Genomic DNA, 24,606 nt, shown 5'->3' with positions numbered 1-24,606 from the left:
TATATATATATATATATATATATATATATATATAATTTGGTGTGCAAGAGAGATGACTGTGCTGGTATGGTCATGTGTTACGTATGGATGAGGACAGCTGTGTGAAGAAGTGTCACTCCCTAACTGTGGAAGGAACCTGTGGAAGAGATAGACACAGGAAGACATGGGATGAGGTGGTGAAGCATGACCTTCGAACATTGGGCCTTACAGAGGCAATGACAAGAGACGAAGACCTTTGGAGATATGCTGTGCTTGAGAAGACCTGGGAACTAAAGTGAGATCGCAGCCACGCTTGTCCAGCCCATTTAAGAGTACCCCTGACGTGTTGTGTGATATGATGTGCTTTAGAAGACCTGTTGAGTCAAGTAAAACCAATATCATAGCTATGGCCAGTGCCACCTGACTGGCTCCTGCGCCGGTGGCACATCAAAAGCACCCACTACACTCTCGGAGTGGTTGGCATTAGGAAGGGTATCTGTCTGTAAAAACATTGCTAGATCAGATTGGAGCCTGGTGCAGCCGCTGGCTCTCCACATCTCAGTCAAACCGTCCAAACCATGCAAGCATGGAAATCGGACGGTGAACAATGATGATGTTGATGATGATATATATAATAGTAATAATAATAATGATCCATGGATGGACACACACACACATACCTATACAGTGGAACCTTAGTTTACAACTTCAATTTGTTCTTGAAGGTTATTCATGATCCAAAATGTTTGTAAACTGGAGCTATTTTTCTGATAGGATTTTCAAGAGAAAGCATGGTGAATTCAAGCAGGGATGTGTACTGAGCAAAAGCTTGACAACAACTGACATTCTGCCACAGATACTCTCAGCTTGTTACTAACTGTTGTTGCCAGCTTTTGTATTTGTTACTCGAGACACCATTCATCACCCAAAACATTTTATGTTTCAAAAATTGGTTATAAAATGAGGTTTCACTGTGTGTATATATAAAAGATCCTAGCTTTGGGTTAAGGAATCAGTTAATTATGATTTTATTTAATATATTCCCCTCTTAGATTCACACACTTATTGCAGTGGTCCTTCAGTTTTTCTAAGCCCTGTAAAAGAACTAGGAAGGTTGGGCTTCCAATCAGGCCTTTTGCGATACTGTTAAAGCTAGGAACCTTTCAGCAACCCACCCCACCGTGAACACTGACACACACATACACACACACATGCACACACACCCACACACACATGCTATGTATGCATACATGCATATTTCTCATATGTAAGTATGCAATGTCCTCAGTCAAATCGTCCAACCCATGCTAGCATGGAAAGCGGATGTTAAACGATGATGACGATCATGACAATTATTGGATGTACTCCATTCTGTTTAGAAACACACTGCACTATATACAACATCAACAGTAGAGATTGGGAATTCAAAACAGTTTCAGCCATTTTTTGGGGGGATGTTACATTACATTTGAGGTAACACTTTTTGGAATGTTACATTACATTTGAGGTAACAATTAATATTTCAGGCAATGGTGACAGAACGAGAGAAGCTGAAGAATGACATTTCTAAAGTATGTGCAATGGGAGAAAAGTTATACCCTAATACAGCCTTGGAAGGTCGTGAAAAGTTGCGCTTGGAAATAAGGTGAGTGGAGATATATTTTCCTATGTTGTTACATCCTTTCCTTTATATAATTCTTATTGAATATTGTATTAGACTGTTGTGTGTATAATCTAATTTGATTTGTTTTCATTTTAGGTTATGTCTATATGACTATAGACATGTATGTACATGTCTATGTGTGTATAGACATGTTTGTACATAACTGCACTTAATCCTTTTGATACTTACCAATTTGAGACCACCCCTAGTTCTATGATACAATTTTGCCGTTTCAAAGTGATCTATATTAAAAGTTGCCATTAAAATTTCATGTAAAATTATGTTCTAAACAGCAGCTTAAAAATGACAATTATTTTCCGAGATTTCTCATTACTTTTAAAATTAACTGAAATTCAGGAAGAATATTTCAACAGAAATATTATAACAAAAGGCTTAAATGACAGAAAAACATAAAATTTCAGATAAATTTGGGTTGTGTGAAATTTCTGACATTATACCAAAATCAGGATCTTCTTCATATTCTCTTGTTAAACCTTTAGCATTTAAACTGGCCATGTCCAGCTCAAATATTCTACTTCTTTTACATTCAAAATGGCGAGATCAAATCTTTCACATCTACCCTACACTATCAGTCCAAAATATAAATAATCACATCACTGAAAACTTGACACTACAAGATAATGCATGATTAATTCAAAATAATGTGATTCAATAAGCATTACATTCAACAGAGTTAACTGAATGTCAAAAAGTTAAACTAAATTTCATATTATGACAAGACTGAGTATATTTTCATAATTTTTAATCTATTAATGCTTATGTTGTGAAGGTGCATGGTTCAGTGGTTAGAGCACCAGGCTCACAATCATAAGGTAGTGAGTTCGATTCCTGAACCAGGCTATGTGTTGTGTTCTTGAACAAGATACTTTATTTCCCCATTGCTCCAGTTCACTCAGCTCTAGAAATGAGTTGCGACGTCACTGGTGCCAAACTGTATTTGTCTTTGCCATTCCCTTGGATAACATCAATGGCATATAGAGGGGAGGCTGGTATGCATGGGCAACTGCTGGTCTTCTATAAACAACCTTGGTCGGACTTGTGCCTTGGAGGGTAACTTTGTAAGTGAAATCCCATAGTTATTCATGACTGAAAAGGGTCTTTACCCTTACCCTAATGCATATGCCGTATATTGATTGCTGCAGAATGCAATTCCAAAATTTGAATAGTGGCATTAATCTCTTGTACCCTTATTTACTTCATTTACATTCTGTGTGTCAGTTAAATAATCTGTCAGCATTATAACTGTGTCATCTTTTTTTTCTTCTTCTAGAGCATTAAAAGATGACATGGACACCTTACTTGATGAAATGTGTGATACACTGAAGAAACTGGAGAATTACATGGTACAGTGGCAGTCTCTTGAAGCGACCAGTGATCGTTTCTATAAGTGGTTTGCTGATGTTAAAGGACAGTTGGACAATACAGAGTTTCAGTCTTTGCTTCCTGACAAGAAAGCTCAGTTTCAGAACCATAAGGTAAGCTAAAAGAATATTATATTGTAATTATAATAATGATAATAATCCTTTCTACCAGAGGCCCAAGGTCTGAAATTTAGTGGGAGAGGACTAGTTGACTACATTGACCCCAGTGTACTGATTGTTTTCCCCTTTTTGTCACGTCATACCTTTTCTGCTTCATCTCCCAGACTCCACTCTAAACATATTTCTTAGTCCTTTTCCCATTACAATGCTATTTCTCAGGAAACATTCTTTTGAAGATGAGGTTTTCTGTTTTTATCCCTTACCATTAACCTGTAACAATATAAAATGAATGTTAATTACACTAACTTCATCAAGTAACCTTAATCCCAAGTCTAGGAGAGAATAAGGAGGCACTACCTCTCTTCCTCAAATTGAACAATGAAGCAAAACAGAAACATATTCCATATTCTAAGAATTGAACAGATTTAGATTCATCCTAAAAGTTTAATGTCTGCTGTGTTTCCTTTTTTTTTAATCTTTGTATGTATTTCTTTGTTTTTTCTCTCTTCTTAGATTCTTCACCAAGACATAGTTTCTAGACAACAGAGTATTGCTTTGTTTATTGAGAAATATTCATCTCTGATGCAAACATCGGCACCAACATCAGCTTCTATGCAGCAACCTGTCGCTGAGCTCCAAACAAAATATGGAGATCTTTTAGAGACATCCAAAGAAAAATTGGCATTTCTGGAAAAAGCTGTTGTTGACCATCACGTTTATCAGGAAAATTATCAAGATTTTGTCAACTGGCTTAATATGTCCACTGAAAAGATTGAGGCTGCAAGTGATTTTGGAGGAGACAAATTGTCTTTACAAAATAAATTAGAAAAGTTTAAGGCAAGAATTTTCTTTTATTCCTCTTTAATTTTGTTTCAATTTAATACAAATGATTTGCAGTATTCATGTATTTACTTATAAAAATGTATGTCTATGCACACATCTTCATTCCCAACAATATGTATATCTGAAGTATATAAGTGAAAGTGAAAGTCGTTTATCTGATGTTTTGTTATTGCAGGAATACAGCGGTCAGTTAGAGGCTCGGGAAAATCAATTACAAGAAATTATCACTTCTTGCAAGACAGTTGAACAAACGACATCAGAAGCTGGCATTGTGATATTGACACAAGAAATTAATTCTGTTACTAACCGCTGGAAATCCTTTTCAAACCTTATCGAAAAAAGCAGTCAAGATTTACGACAGCTGCTGCAGCAGTGGAATGAAATGGAGACACACATTGCTGACTTTAGTAAATGGATTAAAGAATGTGATGCTTCCTTGAAACAATGTGAATTGAAATCTTTCCTGGATGAAAAGCGCTCACAGCTCAATAGATTAAAAGTATGTTTAGATTTTTGCTTTAAATATATTATTGTAGGATTATTACTTGCTAAAACAAAATACCTTTGTTGTTTCTAATTGTATTTTCTTAAATTTGATTTCCATTTCCAAGGATAACTTTTATGTAAAATGTGGAACAGTAAGAATTTTCAACAACATTTTAACTTGGTTTCCATTGTTTCAATTTCTTTCAAGATTATTATTTGTCTTTTATATTCTTGGCTAGAATTATTGTTTCCAGTATTAGAAAAAGAAAATACACACAAACACATATAAATAATATATATATATATATATATATATATACACACACACACACACACATGCATATATAGGTACAGGACATCACCAAACAGTAAACAACATGAAATATGAAAGCAAATGAGTTCAATATGCAAACAACGAGAGAAACAAATGGAAAGCAGGACATGTAACATAAAGAATGACCCTTTGTCAGTTGTCGGTTGTCTATCTACTCCTCATTTATAGCTGACAACTGACAAAGGGTCGTTCCTTATGTTACTTGTCCTGTTTTCCATGTGTTTCTCTTGTTTGTGTATTGAACTCATGTGCTTTCATATTTTATGTTGTTTACTGTTTGGTGACATCCTGTACCCATATATGCATGTATATATATATTATTTATATAATTATTTGACTGAATGCCATGCATTCATTTCCAAGTATATATATATGTGTGTGTGTGTGTGTAATGTGTTTAGAAGGAATCAAGTGGAAAGGTGTTGGACTACGTGCTCAAAGGTTCATGTGAGTTCAACTCCACATCAGCCATTTCAATGGTTTTTAAGTAGAAACATTTTATTTCATTATCCCTGTTCACTTAGTTGTTGAAACAGGAGCTAAGTGTCTGCTCTTAAAAAATTTACACCACTAAGGAGGTGTTTATATTTAACATTTCCCACCAGAGAAACAGGTTTTCTGGAAAAGCTTTGAGAAATTCTTTGTGGATATCTGATATTTCTTTCTAGTATTGACACATTGCTAATTATTGTGTCAAATATGTTTGTTTCAAATTTGTTTTTAAATTAATTGATAGATAGCTATATGAATTTTGAGTCTTAGTTTCAATTAATCACCTCATATTCAATTAATTTTCTTGTGTTAAATATGTTGTAAATTATGTTTTAAGTGAAGTGAAAGATAGATATATAAATAAATATTTTAAGTGTTATTTTTAATTGATCTTGTATTAATATTTTCAATAACTAAAAAACAGATTTTATAATTTCAAGCTGCTTCAAATGTAAAAAAATTATATTGTTGTACACAGAACAAAGATAACTGTGAATTGAATTTCATTGAATTATTTTCATTTTCTTTGTTTTATACTGTCTAGGAAGAACAAAATGAAATTTTGCAGAAACGTCCCACATTGGATGGTCTCTCTGATGAAATTCAGTCTATGACACATGTGGCATCTGATATTCGCCTATCAAGCCAATTATCACACCTGGTCACCAGGTACCAAAATCTCATTGCAAACATAAAGGCAAGTTCTGACATGGTTTCATAAAGGTTTGCTAGTTCTTATCCACATGCAGACAATGTATTCTGACACTTTGTAATAGTCTTTATTTACTTAAAGTTTCACATTGACATAATAAACCCATCATTACCAATTTTGTTATCATATTTCTGATAAAGTACACTCTGTTTGTTTCAATGAATTTTGAAAATAATGAAGAACAAGGTAAAATCACTTTGTCATTATCAAACTGGTATTTGAAATACAAATTAACACGAAATGTTGATAGAAATTTTTTTTATATATATACAAATCACTTCAAAATAGGAAGTTTGTATCATAGGAATATAGCAATCTTAGATGGATTGGTATCAAAAGGGTTATGCTATTTGCATACATACATAATAACATAAAACTCTTTGTTATATATATAACACATGTACATTGATGGAATTAGTTACATAAATAACTGCTTTGGTACCATAACTGCTTTGGCACTCTTGAGAAGCCAGAATTCATAAATTCATAATAGACACAACTGATTAGAAAATTACAAATTAGAAGCCATTAATGAAACTGTAAAATATATATAAACATTCCATGGCTGTTGGCAAATTTTTCCACTTTGTAAGGGTAATTTACCCAGTATTTCTGTTGTTCTGATGGCAATTCTGCGTTAAGAAACAAAAATCTCATCCATTCTATAGCGTTGATTATTTCTGTTTCTACACATTGTTGCATAAAAATGTGCATATTTGCATGCATAGCTACAAACACACATATATATGCATATAAATTTTTGCTATTACTAACACAAGTCAAGTAATATAGTAGTTCTTGTAACAGAAGTACTACTACAGATGCCAGAGGTGAACATGTGATAGGGAGACACAGCTCTTTGAAATATAAACATCTAAATTTCATAAAGTTCATAAAGGTTATTTGAGTTTCTCTATAAACTCAACACAAGAGAGCATTGCAAAGATACACATTGTTTCAAGTAGTCATGGAATGTGATTGTTTGTAAACTTTTGTGACTTGAATCTAAGCTGCTATGGCATATCATTCACAAATTAAACTGTTGTTATCATTATCAATGATTGCTCAAATATTTAATATCAGCTTATAACATAAAAGTATACTAAAATTATATAACTTTATGAACTTGCACAGCTCTCATTTATCAGTATGCACATGTATTCATAATCATTTAATCATATGCATTTTCAAACAAAGGTTGTGTGGAGAGAAAGAGAGAGAGAGAGAGAGAGAGAGAGAGAGAGAGAGAGAGACACTCTCACTCTCTCTCTTTCTTTATATATGCTTTTAAAAAAAAACATGAGATACAAGGCTGAAGAAGCCGTTGTTTTCTAGATTTTCTGGAACATTTCATATATTTGTCTTTGCAGGAGCTGATTAACAAATGGGAGAAATATTCTGAGGACCATTTGATATTTGAAGACAAAAAAGAAGCATTCCATATATGGGCAAAACAAATTAATCAAAAGCTAAATGCTATTTCTGAACCAATCACAGACCAGAAAGATATTGATAAAAGAAAGTGTGATATTCAGGTAAAGCGACACAAAAGTGTGATATTTAATTCAATGTATAAATCTATTTGAACACAAATGTACTGCTGACTCTTTCATTGCAACACATTAATACTTACACTTAATGATTTGCTTAGAGGTGTTTTGAAATATGAAATATAGCAGAGACAATAACAATATAATATTTAAATACATGCAAAAGTGTACTTTATTTTCTAAATGCCATCAGAAGTATCTACCTTTATTAGCCTAAGTAGCATGATATGCCAGTGTGGTTGAACAAATAATGCTCACTTCATAAAATTTGGCAGTTATAGGTTTTTATCAGACAGTAACTCATAAAAAGAAAAAGCAATAATATTCAATTATATTCATAAAAAAACAAACGTTTTGAGTTGAATATGTTGTATTCTGTATCTATGTAATGATATATTATACATGTGTGTATGTGAGTGTGTGTAAACGATGATGATGATGATATATATAAATATATATATATATATATATATATATATATATATGTATGTATACATACATATACATATATATATATATATGTGTGTGTGTGTGTGTGTACATATATCTTTTAAAAAAATTAACAAAAATGCAACAAACAGAAAGCTTGGAGTCAATGTCCAAAAGATCATAACAATTTCACACCTTTAATAATGATATTGTTCACTTTTGGTGGCACCAGCAGTGAGAAGCCATTGGGAGTAGCTAATGAACATACAGGGCAATGACAAAAGCAAACATGACAAAATAAAATAATTAAGTAGATACAGTGTAAAAAGGCTGTGCAGCTGCAAGACAGACAGGAATCATCATCATCGCTGTTTAACGTCCGCTTTCCATGCTAGCATGGGTTGGACGATTTGACTGAGGACTGGTGAACCAGATGGCTACACCAGGCTTCAATCTGATCTGGCAGAGTTTCTACAGCTGGATGTCCTTCCTAACACCAACCACTCCGAGAGTGTAGTGGGTGCTTTTACGTGCCACCAGCACAAAGGCCAGTAAGGCGGTACTGGCAACAGCCACACTCAAAATGGTGTATTTTACGTGCCACCTGCACAGGAGCCAGTCCAGCAGCACCGGCAATGATCTCGCTCGAATGTCTTTTGACACTGGTTTTATATGGGCCATACCTGGCTAAGAAGTACTGTCACCGATTCAGTAGACCAGTGTAGCATGTGTAGCATGAAAAGAAAATGTTGATGTAAAAATAAAGAAATCAACATGCCCTAAGTTGTTGGAATGAGATACAGCAATATGATGTCTTGTTCAACTAAAACTTGTAACACATTGAAACTGTTTCTACTGGTTGAGTTCTGTCTGTTTGATGAAAGAGCAAGAAAAGATTACTGTAGCTGTGTTTGCCAAGAAGAAATAGTGGTGGGGGTAAATGTTGAGTTCTGCTTTTATAACCAGTGTCTGGTTGGTTGGGACGTGCTACTCTCTCATCAGTTCAATGAACTGGTGAAAAGGTAAATGACCAACGCTTCACCTGGTTACATGAGAGTTGTTGTAGGTGTAAGAAATCAATATCTTATTTGCAGGTGAACAATTTATCTATTGATCTGTTGATATTTTTGTTTGTTAAATGAAATATTGGTTTTATATCATACACTACAATACACACACACACACACACACATACACACACTCACTTTTAGAGAGTTTAACATTGAGATATGTGGTTTTCTTTTTCTTATTTTCTCTTTTTTCTTTTACATCAAATGTATATAATTATCCCCAGCCTGATTGGCAATTAATCTTCATTAAGTCATTAATGATATTAAATATTTTTCATAATTACCTTTGATAAGATTCATAACGATAGTTTAATGATAAATGTAAAGTTCATTATTAAAGAAAAATGGTTTACCAGACAATCATCTTGTACATTTATATTGCATCAAATTATAACCAGGTAGACTTAACTATCTCTATATAAACAGAGAAATGAAAGAGGAGGACAATGAAGATGATGCTAATTGTATATGTTGAGTTTACCATATATTACAGTAGAGAGTATTGATTTCTATATAAACAGAATTAAATAGCTCACACTTTCTCAGTTTGCACTTTTTCAGTTATCATTTGAAATATTTCTTTCAAATATTAGACAAGGCCTGCAGCAAGTAATTTGTGGTAGAATGAACTTAATCTAAGTATAATACTTGGATATGAAATCATTCAATTGCTCTGTTAAACATTTTCTCTCAATAGAAAGGGCGTGTGTTCTTTCAGAAGTTTCAGAAAAATTAATTCTCCTTTATTTGGCTTAACCTCAGACAGGTTTTAAGCAGCTGCATCTAGATGATTTGCTGAAAATTGTTTTCTTTTCTCTCAGAAATATTTTCTGTAAATATATAATTGTAAATTATATTATTCAAAATTACGTGCAGGTGACACGTAAAAGCACCCACTACACTCTCTGAGTGGTTGGCGTTAGGAAGGGCATCCAGCTGTAGAAACTCTGCCAAATTAGATTGGAGCCTGGTGTTGCCATCCGGTTTCCCCAGTCCTCAGTCAAATCATCCAACCCATGCTAGCATGGAAAGCGGACGTTAAACGATGATGATGATGATGATGATGAATATAGTCATCACTTTAAAAGAAAATACTAGTTCATGAGTTCATGATTCACATTATTATGACTTTCAGTTAAAAGTTTGGCTGTCACTAAGAATATTTAACATTGAAGCAAGTCTGCTAATTTTGTAAGACAGGTGTAATGTAGAAGATTTAACTGACAGCAATATTTAACCAGAAAAGGTGATGGATTTGCAAAATCATTAGAGCATTAGACAAAATGCTTTGCAGTATTTGTTCATGACATTCTTTACATTTAGAGTTCAGGGTTGATAAAATAAAGTACCAGTCACATACTGGGTGGACTGTATCGACTAATCCCTACCTCTCAAAATTGTTGGCCTTATGACTAAATTAGAAATAGTTATTTTATTGACCCCCATGTAAAATGAAAATCAAACTCCAAAGGTATTTGAACTCATATATAACTAAACCCAAACTTGTTCTTTAGCTCCAAGACAAGCCTGATCAAGCCATTCTAGTTATGACCATCCAATCCTTTTCCAAACACATTGTATCTAAGCCTATATTATACAATGTGTACTTCTGTTTTTAACACAATGGGGTATTATTCAAGGAAGATTTGGCTGTTCTTTCTAACAGGTTGAACCACTGAGTAGAGGTCCCCCTTTTCATTTCATTCTGTATTCTATTGATTCCTGAGTAAAATAGGAAACAGTTCACTGTATTGGTCTATAACATTTTCTTTTTAATATTTTTCTAAAAGTAAAATTTTTTTTGAAAAAATATTGTTTTCACTTCAGACTTTTTCACAAAATATTAAATCTAAATTTTCTATTTTAAACTTGTCAGGTTATTTCAATTGAAAAAGAACATGGTTTACAGAAACTTGAAGCACTAATAGCTTCAGGTGAAAAACTTTTCCCTGATACTGCAGGCAAAGGCCGAGAAATAATTCGTCAAGAAATCCGAGCAGCAAGAGAATGCTGGGACAAAATTGTGGCTTCCATTGCAGAAAACCAACAAATAGTCAATACTGCTGCAATGAACTGGTCTTCCTTCCTGGATAGTCAAGAAGAAATTTATAGCTGGATTATCTATATTGAGCCTATAGTTCAACAGGGCACAGAACTCTGCAGTACATTGCAAGAGAAGAAAAATAAGATACACACATACAAAGTAATTAGTTTTTAAATCATTAATTATTGCTTTTTCAAATTAACTTTCCTCCACCTTCAAAATTGTTTCAGTTTATAATGTCTTTTCTTTTTTTGTCTTTGATTTATAAAACTATAAAATGCAAGAATAGAATTAGATATACATATTAGTGTATATGTTTCTGATGTTTCTCTCTCTCTCTCTCTCTCTCTCTCTCTCTCTCTCTCTCTCTATGTATATATATATATATATATATACATAGAGAGAGAGAGAGAGAGAGATAGGGAGAAAGAAACATATATATATATATATATATATATATATATATATATACAATCTGCCATGAACACATGTCCAGCCATTGAGTTGTTCATGATTTCATAGGTGCAGGCATGGTTGTGTATAAGAAATTTGCTTCCCAACTATATGGTTCCAGGTTCAGTCCCACTGTGTATCACTTTGGACAAGTGTCTTCCACTGACTGAAGCATTGTCAGTGGATTTGGTAGATGGAAACTGAAAAAAGTTTGTCATATTTATATATCTATGCGTGTACATCATTGTGTCTGTGTCTGTAAATTCTGAGAAGGAACAACCATGATAGAAAGGCCTGAAATGGATGTTAGGGAGGTGGGGATAGGGGAGTAAATGTAGTCTAGAAAATCATCATCATCATTTAGCATCCATTTTTCATGGGTTAGATGGTTTGTTTGGGACCAGTAATCCTGAGAGCGGTACCAGGCTTCAGTCTGGTTTAGCTTAGTTTGTATAGCTGGATGCCCTTCCTAATGCCACCCACTCCATAGAGTCACTGGCACATATTGGAGAGAAAGAAAAGAACAATGACATCTGAAGGACCACAAAGGGTGGAATGAACAAAAGTGTGAGGAGAAGAAAGTGGGGATATGTAGAGATGGAGTTGAGAGGAGAATGACTGGCAATGGCAGAAGGGGACAAAGGTAGAAGTAGGCAATGAGATAAAGACTTGAGTAGATGAAGACAGGGAAGGGATTGGTAATGGCAGAGGTTGGATGAAGGTAAGGATGGATGGGTGAAATGAGCAAGAGCATGATGGGAAATGGTGGGGCTATTTGGATGAAGTAAGGAGAGTGGGAATGTGATTGGTAATAACAGATGTGGATAAAGGTAGGCAATGAGGTAAAGGTGGGACATTAAAACGATGACGACGATGATGATGATGTCATACACATACACACACTTGCATGCATGTGTGTATGTGTGCATTTGTGTGTGTGTGTATGATGAGCTTCTTTCAGTTTCTGTCTACCAAATTTATTCACAAAACTTTGGTTAGTCCAAAGTTACAGTATTGCACACTGGGACTGAACTCAAAACCTCATGGTTGCATAACAAACTTCTTAACCACGCAGCCAACCTTTGTGTGTATAATCAATATATTGTATTTTGCATTGAAGAGACTTTGACATGCAAATGATTAAACAAACCTGTTCCTTTTAGTTAACATATAACTGCCTTGAACAGGTTCTGTGAAACTTCATGTATTCAAATAGTTGTGATGTTTCAGTGTGTGTTGAGTTATTTGCTCAAGGTTTTAGATCTTGACATAGACATTTGTTCAAGAGATTTTATTGATTAAATCCTTCAGCAAGAATCACCGATAGTCTTTTCGTCTTTCTTTAATATTTCTCTTTTCCTTTTTTATTTTCTCTTCCTCAGACAATGCTTGAAGACATCTCTTTGCACCAGAGAATGATTGACAGCACAATAGACAAAGCTGAGGCTATTTTGCAAACTTCTGAAAATAGTGACATCTCTCTCTTTGTTGCAGACATAAAGGCTCGATTTTACCAGATCACTATCGATACGAAGGTAAGGCAATTAGTTTGTTTAATGTTCATTTGCTTTTAGTCATTGAGATATTCCATGATCATCACTAACCAACCACCAACATCACTACCATCATCACCACTATCATCATTATTACTACCACTACCACAAACATTACCACCAACACCACCACCACCATCACCAACATCACCAACAACATCATCATCATCATCATCATCATCATTACCATCACCACCATCTCTACAAACATCCTCACCACTACCACTATCATCATCATCACTATTATCAGAACCACCACCACCACCACCACCCTCTCACTCTCATAATTGGTTTTTGCCTCCAGTTTTCCACACTGGCATCAAGTTATTGATGTTTCCATTTCCTTGATGTATTTATTTTTCTTTCTTCATAAATGCTCCAAACAAATGCGTCCTCTGCCCTAATCATGGGAATTCAGAAGCTGTCTAATTAAAAAGCTGTTTAATAACCAATACCTGAAAGCAATCAATATTTTTTTCTGAAGAACAGATATCTTTGAAATTTTCTAAACTACATCTATATATTGGAAATATAACCATTTAAAATGTGGCGTTTCTAGCAGAATTTTACTTTTTATATCTTTTAGTTTGTGTTTCATTTTGGTTTAAATGCTAAAACTTTATACAAGCATCAACTTGTGAAGGGGAGAATTCATTTTATACTTCGCTACTCCGTAATAATCATAATTAAAATTCAACTGTAGAAATTGTATTTAATGCAGTTGCCATGGTTGTATGCTTAACAAGTTTGCTTCTTAACCATATGGTTTCAGGTTCAGTCCCATAATGTGTCACCTTGGGCAAACGTCTTCTACTGTAGCCTTGGACTGACCAAAGACTTGTGAATGCATTTTGTAGACAACAACTGAAAAAAGCACATTACATGTCTATATATCATCATCATCAACGTTTAACGTCTGTTTTCCATGCTGGCATGGGTTGGTTGGTTTGACCAAGGCTGGAAAGCTGGAGAGCTGCCTCAGGCTCTATTCTGATTTGGTTTGGTTACCATAGTTACATGCCCTTCCTAACACCCACCACTCTACAGAGTATGCTGGGTGTTTTTACATGGCACTGCACAGGCACTTTTATGTGACACTGCACTGGTGCCTTTATGTGACACTGCATGGGCACTTTTACATAGCATTGTCACAGATACTTTTTATGTGGTACCGGCACCGGACTCTTGCGGGTAAATCCTCTCCATCTGGGGAACTGAACTTAACTTAAAGGAACAAACAATTATTGAATAACCAACAATTGTTTATTTATTTGCCATTCTAATTTCTTGTCACGACTCTGTACTCAGCTGACACTTCACTCTGATGCAGATATATACTGAGGCCTAACACGAGGACATTAGGGTTGCTCTGCATAAGTGAAATATTAAATATATAATACGCACACACACATACACGCACACATGTATTTCTGCCACCTTGTCTTGATATCATATGATAGATGTAAACAAGTGTCACTGTCATACAAGCAGTATGACAATCTTCTATGGAAACATTTCTGGTTATGGAAAAATATTAACTTTCTTGGAAGCAAGTAAGGTTTGATGACAAGAAGGGCATCTGGCTGTAGAAAATCTGTCTCAATGAATTTTGTCTGGCTTATGCAAGCATGGAAAAGTGTATGTTAATATGATGATATCCATGATGATGATGAATTCTTTATCACGATTGATGTGAAGTAGCTAATTGTATGATATATTATCCTGCTCACAGAAGAAAAATGAATGAACCGATAATATTAACACTTGTAGAAAGGAATTAAACCCAACCCGTTGGGTTTAATGTGACAAAGAAGATCACATGTTCATTCATTGAGGCAAAAGCTTAAACTTTATGATGATTAGACTTAGCAAGTGCATATGATCTGGTAATTAGTACCATACCTTTGCTAATTGTTATAAGGGTCTGTATGGTCATGAACAGACATAGCTTTAACGGAACATTCACAATATAACAGCTGGAGAGAAGGAGAAAGGAGAGCAGCACCAGCACTAAGGCTGGTACTCATTTTCAGTTGAGTGGACTAAAGGAATGTCAAATGAAGAGCCTTGTTCAAGGATACAATGCAGTGCCTGATGCAGCAACTGAACTCATGAACTTATGATCATGAACCAAACACCTTAACCACTAGTCTATGTGCCATCACATAATATGATGAGTGAAATGTATATCTCACTCACCTGGACAGACATACATGCATACATACACACACATACATTTATATACATATACGTACATATATATATATATATATATATATATATATATATATATAAAGTTTCCAAATACATCTCAGTTTCAGAGAATTTAGATTGAGAATAGAAAGTTATTTCCTGCTGCTTCACTTTTGATAGATCTTCTGGTAAAGAATCACTTTTAGATTACATTCTGGTTTGTCCTTGAGGTGCTTCCTTTAGCCTTCAGGTGAATTAAACGTAGCATAATCTGGAAATATTTATGATTTGTTGAGATATATATTATCTCATAGTTATATTTGAAAAGATCAGTTTACTGATATAAATATTGTCTGAGAATTATATTGACTAATTTTCTCAGAATTTGTAAGATGAAGAATTACCATTACCACATAGTGATGATATAAAAGCAGCAATCTAGCTGAATTGTTTATGTATTGGAAAAAATGCTTTGTAATATTTCTCCCACTTGTAAGACTGATCTGGCAGAATCGTTAGCACACTGGGTGAATTGCTTAGTGGTATTTCATCTGTCTTTACGTTCTGAGTTCAAATTCAACCAAGGTTGACTTTGCCTTTCATCCTTTCGGGGTAGATAAATTAAGTACCAGTTGCATACTGGTACTAATCGACTGGCCTAATCGACTGGCCTAATCGACAGGCCTAATCGACTGGCCTAATCGACTGGCCCCCATTGGTACTAGTCAACTGGCCCCCATTGGTACTAATCAACTGGCCCCATTGCCCAAAATTTCGGGCCTTGTGTCTTGAGTAGAAAAGAATCGTTAGCATGCCAGGCAAAATGCTTAGCAGTATTTCATCTGTCTTTATGTTCTGAGTTCAAATTCTGCCAAAGTTGACTTTGTCTTTCATCCTTTCAGGGTTGATAAATTAAGTACCAGTTGTGTACTGAGGTTGATCCCCAAAAATTTCGAGCCTTGTGCCTAGAGTAGAAAAGAATATTTCTTCCACCTCTAAGGCAGTGATCTGGCAGAATCATTAGCACGCTGGGCATGCTTGGCAGCATTTCATGTCTTTATGTTCTGAGTTCAAATTTCACCGAGGTCGGCTTTGCCTTTCATCCTTTTAGGGTTGATAAAATAAGTACCAGTTGAGCACTAAGGTCAATGTAATCAACTTCCTCCCTCCCCTGAATGTGTTGGCCTTGTACCAAAAGTTTGAAACCAATATTTTTTCCAGCTCTTTATGTTCTGAGTTCAAATCTTATTTAGGTTACCTTTACTTTCCATCCTTTTGAGGTCACTGAAATAATGCACAAGTCAAGAACTGGGGTTGATATCACTGACAAATCTCCTGCCCAAAATTTCTGTCCTTCTGACCACGTTACAAACAATTATCATCTACTGATATATTCAGACTACTGTCCTTGTCTTAGTTGTTAAAGTCACGTTCCACTGATGCATGTAGCCTTAAAGTTAATCCCAAGTCAGAATCAACATAAAACAGTGAGCCATAGCTGAACCTTTTGAATTATAAGTATAATTTGCTTATAGGCTTCTATACAGTTTCTGTTACTCATAAGGTATGAGTTGATCTGAGGCTATAGAAAATACAATTTGTTTAAGATGCTGTGTTGTGCAGTGGGATCACACCCAAGACATCATGGTTGTTTAGCAAACTCCTTAACCTTTTGTCTATACTGTTCCTATAAGACATTATAATATGAATATAAAACAATGAAACGTGTAATACATCAATCATCTATTAATGAGGTCTCAGTGCAATGTTCTCTTTGTTTTATCATTATTCTGTTATGGATTTTTTTTGTTTCTGTTTTGTTTCCAGGATTTTCTCCTTAAAAGTGAAGATAACTTCAAAGATCACTTGAAGTATAATAATGCTTTACAAGATGCCCATGAATGGTTGCATAACAATGAAGACCAATTGAATATGTGTCTAGACCATCAAGGTGACAGACAGTCATTGGAAAACAAATTGGAGAAAATCAAAGTGAGTATCTTCAAGAAACTTAAGCCCTTTGTGTACCGTGTACTGTTGGCGGATTTCAGGAAGCATGGAAGTTTTGAAGGATATAGTGTCTTGACTGCTAGCAATTGATGTGGGTAGTTTATTCCATGCTTCAACAATTCTGAGCGTGGAAAAATGTTTCCGAAAGTCATGGGTGCTGTGTTGTTTTTGATTTTGTAAGCATCTTCTCAAATGTTTGTCATATGGAATTCAAGAAGGTACCCAATGTTGTTGTTGGAAAGGTGGTGGATAATCTTGTGGGTGTCTACCAAGTCAGTTGCCAGATGTCTGAGCGTCAATGTGTCCACACCCAGGGAAGCAAGACACTCAGAGTATGGTAAATGCCTGATGGTGGGTATTCATTTTGTTGCACGTTTCTGAACAGTTTCCAGGAGATTTATATGCTGAGCAAGATAGGGGTTCCAGACTGGTGATGCAAATTCTAAGTGTGGATGTACCATTGTCATATACAGTTTTAAATAGATAGCTGGAGAGCAGGTGACACAGGTCTTACTGAATGATGCTAGGACACCCTCAGCCATCTTGACAATCTTAGAGATGTGGTTTGTCCAACGCAGATTGCTGTTTACAATAATATCCAGATCACCTTCACTGGAAGACTTCTTAAGATTGGTGTTGCTGAAAGAGTGTGTTAAGGCTAGGTTTTTCTTCCCAAAGTGCATGGTGATGCATTTGTCCACAGCTAGCTTGAGTTTCCAGTCAGAGATCCATTACTGCATTATGTCCAGATCTGATTGTAGGAAAGATCTATAGTGCATAGGATCTGTTCTTTTTATCTAGAGATACCACTTGATGTCATCTGCATATTTCAACATTGTAACATTCCTCAAGTTGACATGTATGTCATTAATATATGCAACAAACAAACAGTAGGGGTTCAAGAACGGTACACCAGAAGTCATCTCATAGGAGGAAGACTGATGTCCTAGAACCATAACTACCTCTTTGTGACTGAGAATGGACTTCAGCCAGTTATAGAGATCATCTTTCACACCCATTGCAGAGAGTTTTGTCATGAGTGTGGCACAGAATCGAAGGCTTTAGCAAAGTCAAAGTAGATAACATCTACCTAAGAGCTGCCATCTGTAACTCAGGTGATGTCCTCAAGAAACTCAATGAATTGGCTACAACAGCTGGAGTTAAATTGTGTGTCTGTGTGTGTTTAATCCAATGTTTTAACCATTAATCTTTATTGATTCCAATAAATTAGATGTGAGGAGAATTGCCCCCCCCCCCTGGTAAGGAGGATTAGCTTGCAAGAGACCTGTACCAGTGCCATGTAAAAGCATTCATGCAGTGCCACATTAAAAGTACCCATTACACACTGTAAAGTGGTTGGCATTAGGAAAGACATCCAGCCACTGAAACCAAGCCAAATCAGATTGGAACCTGGTGCAGCTCTCCAGCTTTCCAGCTCCATTCAAACCATCCAACCCATGCCAGCATGGAAAGTGGATATTAGATGGTGATGGTGGTGGTGGTGGTGGTGGCGGTGGCGGCGACGACGACGATGACGATTATTATTCCTCCTGGAGAAACTCATGGTTAAATTGCATTAATAGTTATGTCCTGAAACTGTGAGAAAAACATGGAAAATTTGGAACAAATACCAAATGGAAATAAACAGATTCCTAAAACCATTATTTTTAATCTGAAATAGAAAGCTGTTCCTGGGAATTGTTTTACATTATCATTCCAAGCTGATGCCCTTATCTTTAGTTTTATCTCTGATTTAATAACAAGACTTTCATCTTGCTTGCACAATATCTAAAATTTAAACGAATGAAAAATATGACAGAAAATAGTTGCCTCTAATAATTGATGTCTGATATTATTGCATTAATGGATACAATATTCATGTAAGTGTGTGTTAGTGGTGATGTGGTAAGTTATTTACATCTATAATGAAGCTTTGAGAATTTATCAGTTCATCAATGAAACTTCATTATCTTTAATGAATCGATTTTATACTTTCAATGTTACTGTATAAAGACATACATATACACTCTCATTCATGTATATCTTTTATATGTTTCTTCAAAATATCTCTGAAATATAATTCTATCTTCTTGGCTTAAGGCTATATCTTCTCTTTTTTGTATAAAGCTTATCATTAGCAACAAGCCTTGAGTTGATCTGAGGTTATGAAAAAAGGCACTTGTCCATGATGTAGATGTCATGCAGTAGGACTGAACCTGGAACTTCATCAGTGCAAAGTGAATTTGTTCACCACTCAGACATGCCTGTGATTGACATCTGATTGACAAAAACTGTGGAAACTCATCAGCTTAACTGTATCTGTAATTGCAAGGACTAGCCTGAGTCATGCTGATTCTCCTGTGGCTTAGAAGCTATACATGTTGTCTCAATGTCACTGTGGATCAGGAAGTGTGAGTCCCAGAAGGGTCAATGTTAGCAGAGGTAGTGTTAATTGGACACAAGCCAAAGCTTGATCAACTTTGGTTAGGTTGCCTGGATGAAGGTGTATGATGTTGAAAAACCAGAAACAAACACCCAAATGACCCCAGGAAACATCACTGTAGATGTGTCTTCGTGCCTCACATATTGATGACAGGAAAAATGGTTAAAAGTATGAGTGTCTGCAAAGTACTCATCTTCTTGTAATATAATTCAATGAGTGGGAAGTTCACTGGATTGAACGACTGAAATACTCATCATCAGAATTGATGAAGTTGCATCAGTAAACAAAATTTAAGAAAAAACAATTTTTCACGTTTGTAGCTGGAAACTTTTATTGTTGATGAAAAAAACCCCTTTTATTATAGACTGAAGAATATTTTCCATTAATTATTTTCAATGTTGTGAATAGCAAACTTTATTACCCTAAACTGGTAAGGCTTTGGATCAATACACCGTATTATATTTTCTATGTTATTTATTCGTTGATTTTTATTATGATTTATATAAAACTATATTTTCTCTAATCATCAAATTGACCATTTGTATCTTTATAGGAGTTAACTGCTGCCAGCTCTCAATTTGAGTCAATATTTGAGGAATGTGAAAAACTGGCTGATATTGTTTTGCAAACAACTGCAGATAGTGGTCAGACAGCAGTGAAAAAACAGTTGGATATTTTGCGTGTTGATTGGGAGGACTATAAATCCAAGTTAGATAACAGCCGAAGCCATATTGATGAAGCTATGTCACATTGGCAAATTTATGACGAACACTACGACAAACTCCGACTTTGGTTGAAAGATGCTGAAAACAAAACAACTGATTTCACTCCAAAATCTTCACTTGCTGACAAAGAGGAACAATTAACTGCCTACAAGGTAATATTTGTTGGAAATACTTTATTTTTGTTAATTTTTAAAATTTATTTTTAATGTTTATCACTTAATTTTCTGAAACACTATTGTGAATTTTTCTCTATAGTGGCTTCTGTTTTTTCAAATTACAAAATAGAAATAATATATAAAAGTTAGTTTTGGTTGCAGCTTTTCAAATTATCAGCCACCAGTTTGTCTAATTATATTCTGACTTCTATTATATGTTTCCAACAGTTTTTAAGTTTTTTACTTCAAATACTTGTTACTTTAGACAATGAATAGGAAACACTTTACCTCCAGCAAAATTTCACCTGCATTCATATTTGAAGCTACCTGCTGATGGATGACTCTAAAAACTGAAATGAAAAGAAAGAAAAATGGTTTATGCCTAAAAACAAAAACAGTAATTTAATATAAGTTATATAGATTTGAATGTATAAAATTAAAAATTCCATTATTTTTCTCAGCATAGATGTACCTCTTCAGCTTCTTAGACATTTGCAATTTATTTGCTCTCCTCTGGTACTGAAATGGTTCGACATTCTTTACTAAGACTATGATCTGTTTTTAGAGAAATGGATCTATTAAAATAAAGATTATTTCAATTCAGGTTCCTTATTACCAATTTCCTGTTCCTTAGACATATTTTTCTAATAGGTACAAAGTTTGGACTTTTGCTGATTTTTCTTTGCATTCTGTTTAATCTGTACATTGTTTCTACCATTTCCAGCCAAAATGCTGTGAAAAGAATGAGTACAATAATTTTTGTTCACACACACACACATATTAATATCACAGCATGGTTTTGTGGTTTAAGACATTTGCTCCACAACTACATGGTTTTGAGTTCAGTCTGTCTGTGCTGCAGCTTGGGCAGGTGTATTCCATGATGACATTTTCGCCAACCATAGTGGAAAGAAACTGAAAGAAGCCCTTGCGTGTGTGTGTGTGTGTGTGTTTGTACACTATTTGGAAAAAAAAATTCCCATCAAACAAATGGTGTTGTCTGTTTGCAGTCTTCTGTGAAAACATGATTTTGTTCAAAAGACTTGTTGACAGGTGAGAGATGATGACAGGAAGTGATTCAAGCTGTTGAAAATCTGCCTCAATGAAATAAATCTGACCCATACATACATTGGAAAGTGGGTGTGGTGAGATGATGGTGATGATGACAGTGGTGGTGTTGGTGGTGGGGAGGGAGAAGGATATGCTTTTATTTGTAGTATATTATATGATGGTGATAAGGATAAGGCAGAGGAAGAGGAGGATGGTGATTATGATGATGATGAGGAGAACAACGAATATACACTTTATTTGTTGTATATTATATGATTGTGTACATTAAAAAAAAGAGAAAAAGACCTGCTTGAAAAGTTTCTCTTTTAGAATTTTTAGTATCACTCCCCCTTGCACTGAAAGTTTACCATTGAATAATGAATGTCAAACCAAACGTACCATGTGTATTTATTTAATACCTCACTGTATTTATTGATGAAAATCTTTTATGTCTATACTTTATTACCTAACATAATTGGCCTGGAAAGACCATTTTGGCTATAAAAGATATAACCATATATAAATTTTACAATGAAGGAGCACAACAGTTGATAGCACAAACCAGTGGTGTAGGGTCTGAGGTGGTTGTTTGACATGCTAGAAATAGATAGTTGCCAAATCTTCTCCATATCACACCATTACCTCTATCTAAAAAAAGAAAGGAAGGAGTACATTGGATAATATAGTCCTAGTTACACTGTATTTGAAAGAAAGACAGAGAGATCATGTAGTTGGAATATCTTTGGTCAGAACTGACCTGGAGCTAAACAGTAGCAATGAAGGAGCCACTACATGGTTGCCCACTTTACTAGAAATAGAAGGTGAATCTCCCTTAAATCATACTCTTATCATCTTAATAAAAAAACAAGCACATATTAGATAAGGTAATCTTTGATATATTATAACAAAATAAATGGAAAGATGGGATGGTCATAGCTGGAAAGACTTTGATGGTAGATCTGGTTGATCAGGGAGTCCTGATCCAGGTCCAAAATACAACTTTACATAATTCCTTGTTATATTCCCTGTTACACTCTAAGCTTTCATCATTTGATACTGGATCACCACCTCTAATGCTCCCTGTATTGTGGCAAGACACCTTCTTCTGTCTCTCTCTCTCTTTGTCACACTCTAACCTTTCATCCTCTGACACAAGTTCCCCTCTTCAAATGCCCTTCCCCTCTCATAATTCCTTGTCTTATGAGTTACTTGGTTACCCTGCCAGAGCTGGTGCCACATTAAAAGCATCTAGTCCACATTGTAATATGGTTGGCGTTTGGAAGGGCATCCAGCTGTAAAAATCATGCCAAAACTAACATCACCTGTGCTAGTGTCAAGTAAAAAGCACTGAGTCCACTTTGCAGAGTGGTTGGTGTTAGGAAGGGCTTCCAGCCGTAAAATCCCTGTCAAAAACAGACACAGTAGCCTATCGTAGGTTTTTCTACCTGGCTGGCTCCTTTCAACTGTCCTACCCATGCATGCATGGAAGACAGACGTTAAACGATGATGATGAAGATCCATCTAGTGTTGGTAAGAACTAAGACACTTGGCATTTATATGAGTTTTTTTTTAATAGCAGTTATGATAAGGTCAGACTTAGTAGCACAGATTGAGACAACCACAGCACTGTACAAAAAAAATCAAAAAGGTTAAGTGCTATCATGAGTTCTAGGACTCGTAGAACCACTTACCTTGTTTCCATGGTGTATGAGTGATCAGGCATGACTGGTGATAAGAAATGTGCTTCCTAATTACATGATTCTGTTCAGTCCTACTGTGCGGCACCTTGGCAAGTACCTTATGCTTTAGCCACAGGTTGATCAAAGCTTTGTGACTGAACTTGGTAGATGGAAACTGAAAGAACCCCATTGTATGTATGTGTGTGTTTGTGTCTGTGTTTGTCCTTACCTCCACAACCGGTGTTGGTGGGTTTACATCCCTGCAACTTAGCAGGTCAGCTAAAGAGACCAACAGAATAAGCACCAGACTTTGAAAACAAAGTGAGTTCTGGGGTCAATTCATTCAACTAAAATTCCTCAAGTAAAAGATAAAAAATCGCAACATTTCCCCTGAACAGGATGCTAGTCTTCCACAGGGTTACTCACATACAACAGAGTGGACTGGTACAACATAAAATGAAGTGTTTTGCTCAAGAACATGACACATCACCTGGTTTGGGAATTGAAACCACAATCTTGCAATTGTGAATGCAACACCCTAACCACTAGGCCACACATCTTCGCACAAAACTGTAAGTATTAGACTAGCGGTTCTTTACCCTTTTTTTAACCCCCACCCCTATAAAGTCGTTCTTGTGTCTAGCGCCCACCTAAATGATGAGTGGAGTGTCACAACTAAACTAACATAGGCCTATGTATAAAATCAATATTGAATTAAATTTTGGCATAAGGCCAGCAATTGTGGAAGAGGATCTAAGTCGATTAAATTGACCCCAATATTCAACTGGTACTTACTTTATCGACTCTGAAGGGCAAACATTTCAAGGGACTTTACATTGTAGAAAGTTATAAATATACATTATGTATATATATATATATATATATATATATATCATCATCATCATCATCATCGCTTAACATCTGCGTTTCATGTTGGCATGGTTGCACGGTTTGACTGAGGGCTGGCAAACCAGAAGGCTGCACCAGGCTCCAATCTGATCTGGCAGAGTTTCTACAGCTGGATGCCCTTCCTAACGCCAACTACTCCAAGAGTGTAGTGGGTGCTTTTACGTGCCACCGGCACGAGGGCCAGTCAGGCGGTACTGGCAACGGCCACACTCCAATGGTGTTTTTACATGTCACCTGCACAGGAACAAGTCCAGCGGCACTGGCAATACCCTTGCTCAAATGTTGTTTTCCACGTACCACCGATACAAGTGCCATATGTATATATATATATA

The 24,606-nt window shown here is 35.5% G+C and overlaps 1 protein-coding gene across 10 annotated transcripts in view; it reads left to right on the top strand.

Moving 5' to 3' along the window:
• Positions 1–24,606, top strand: part of LOC106881484 (nesprin-1) — an 811,219-nt gene that overhangs the window by 342,114 nt on the left and 444,499 nt on the right. For all 10 annotated transcript variants that reach the window (XM_052966929.1, XM_014931893.2, XM_014931887.2 and 7 more), the window contains 10 exons: positions 1,506–1,624; positions 2,934–3,138; positions 3,658–3,981; positions 4,163–4,486; positions 5,844–5,996; positions 7,382–7,546; positions 10,937–11,263; positions 12,940–13,092; positions 17,131–17,295; positions 20,310–20,633. In XM_052966929.1, the coding sequence (XP_052822889.1) occupies positions 1,506–1,624; positions 2,934–3,138; positions 3,658–3,981; positions 4,163–4,486; positions 5,844–5,996; positions 7,382–7,546; positions 10,937–11,263; positions 12,940–13,092; positions 17,131–17,295; positions 20,310–20,633 (2,259 nt within the window). The remainder of the gene's footprint in view (positions 1–1,505; positions 1,625–2,933; positions 3,139–3,657; positions 3,982–4,162; positions 4,487–5,843; positions 5,997–7,381; positions 7,547–10,936; positions 11,264–12,939; positions 13,093–17,130; positions 17,296–20,309; positions 20,634–24,606) is intronic.

Source organism: Octopus bimaculoides, chromosome 4, assembly GCF_001194135.2.
Source record: "Octopus bimaculoides isolate UCB-OBI-ISO-001 chromosome 4, ASM119413v2, whole genome shotgun sequence".
Taxonomy (NCBI): Eukaryota; Metazoa; Mollusca; class Cephalopoda; order Octopoda; family Octopodidae; genus Octopus; species Octopus bimaculoides.
The sequence above is the reverse complement of the archived record's forward strand: the minus strand, read 5'-3'. Positions and strand labels throughout refer to the sequence as shown.